Below are 2,008 nucleotides of genomic sequence, written 5' to 3'. Positions count from 1 at the left end.
ATTTATTCATGAGAGACACACAGAGAGGGGCAGAGACAGAGGCAGAGGGAGAAGTAGGATCCATGCAGGAAGCCCAATAGGAGACTCAATCCCGGGACCGAAGGATTACCCCTTGAGCTAAAGGCAGATGTTCAACGGCTGAGCCAACCAGGTATCCCCCCAAAAAGGTTTAAAACATATAGAGTTTAGGGGGATCCCTGGGTGGCGCAGCGGTTTAGCGCCTGCCTTTGGCCCAGGGCGCGATCCTGGAGACCCGGGATCGAGTCCCACGTCGGGCTCCCGGTGCATGGAGCCTGCTTCTCCCTCTGCCTATGTCTCTGCCTCTCTCTCTCTCTCTGTGACTATCATAAATAAATAAAAATTAAAAAAAAAAAATAAAAAATAAAAAAAAAAAAAAAATAAAACATATAGAGTTTAGTTTTTTGAAAAGATATTTTCCCCCACAGGAAATAGACAAGTAATTATATGAAGTGTGGACATTCTGAAGAAAATACTACATCTGCCACAGAGGAGGAGGGGTGACATAGTGGTGTGCTTCTAGATGTCCCCATGTTGAGTGAGCATCTTCAAACCAAGGAGGAAGCCTGTGAACACAGGCAGATTTAGGTCTCACTTCCTCATGAGCTTGTACCACTGTGGAAAGTATTACTACCAGTATATGCGCTGCAGTAATAATCAGCCTCATCTTCAGCCTGGAGCCCAGAGATGGTCAAGGAGGCCGTGTTCCCAGACTTGGAGCCAGAGAAGCGAGCAGGGATCCCTGATGGCCGATTATTCGTATAGTAAATCAGGAGTTTGGGGGAGGTGCCTGGGAACTGTTGGTACCAGTTGATATAATTATTACTGCCAATGTTACTGCTGCTTCCATCACAGGGGATGGTGACAGTCTGGCCCAAAGTCCCAGACACCGAGGAAGGTTGAGTCAGGGCAGACTGGGCCCAGGACCCTGAAAAGAGAGAGAGCATAATACAATGAGTTTAGTGCTGGGTACCCAGGTAAGGCTGAAGAGGAGAGAGAGAGGATCAAACTAGATGGCCCCAAGGCCCTTTCCCTGGAGACCTCACCTGTGCCCTGAGAGAGAAAGGTGAGGAGGACCAGAGTCCAGGCCATGGTGGAGATGCCCCAAAATCACTGCCTTCTGAGACCCCAACCCTGGGCCTGGCTCCCCCATAAGTCCCTTATCCCCTCCCCTGCCTCAGAGGAGGGAGGGGCTCCATGCAAATATGTTTCCTGACCCTGCCTCTCCCCACCCACCCTGACCTGACTCTCTCTTCTAGGTACTTCTGCATCCCTGGGCAGCAGAGCTTAGCTGTGCAGAAATTAAAACACTTTCACAGGGATTTTCTGAACCATGACTGACAGGAGCCCATGACAGACCCTAGGAATTCAAGCCAGACTTGGAATATCTATACCTTCCACTGAGGAATTCTTGGTGTGGATAGGGGAGGAATCTCCAACCAATTCATTGTGTGGGAGGAGGGAAGAAGAGAACTCCAGGATTGCTGAGATTAGGGGAGATTCAAGTACTCCTCTACTCAGGATCACAGGCAGAGCTGGGATCTCATTGCCCTCCACTGCGTCTTGGTTTCCCTCTAATACCTGCATTTCAACCTTTGGTCTGGGTCCTGCTCAACAGTGGATTCAGGTTAGGATATGCTTACTGGCACTTCCAGAAAAGGAATTATAGGAACACAACAGATATTAGACCCCTCTTCCTTCATGTTCCATCTAAAGTGTCTCCAGATTAGAGACACTGCATTAGACCTGCATGAAGGAGAAAAAACAAATACTGCTTTTGATGCTGAGAACATTATGGAAAGTTTGAGCTCTTAAGTAAGTGACTATATAGTCAGGGCTATCCAGCAAAACAGAAGTAATATGAGTTGTGAGTGTGTGGATATGTATATGCATGTATATATACATTTGTGTGTTGATTTGTTTATATTTTTAAATGTATTACATACTTCTATGCATTTATATTTAAGCATATAAAATATTTTATACATAA

The 2,008-nt window shown here is 46.5% G+C and overlaps 1 gene segment (V, D, J or C); it reads right to left on the bottom strand.

Annotated features, from left to right (window-relative positions):
- Positions 1–602: 602 nt before the first annotated feature.
- On the bottom strand, positions 603–1,208 carry LOC112676346 (immunoglobulin lambda variable 2-18-like). The segment is given in 2 exon segments: positions 603–946; positions 1,065–1,208. Coding segments are annotated over 2 exon segments (375 nt in total).
- Positions 1,209–2,008: the final 800 nt, after the last annotated feature.

Source organism: Canis lupus, chromosome 26 (assembly GCF_003254725.2).
Source record: "Canis lupus dingo isolate Sandy chromosome 26, ASM325472v2, whole genome shotgun sequence".
Classification (NCBI taxonomy): Eukaryota; Metazoa; Chordata; class Mammalia; order Carnivora; family Canidae; genus Canis; species Canis lupus.
Note: the sequence above shows the minus strand (reverse complement) of the source record. Positions and strands in the feature narration are given on the sequence as shown.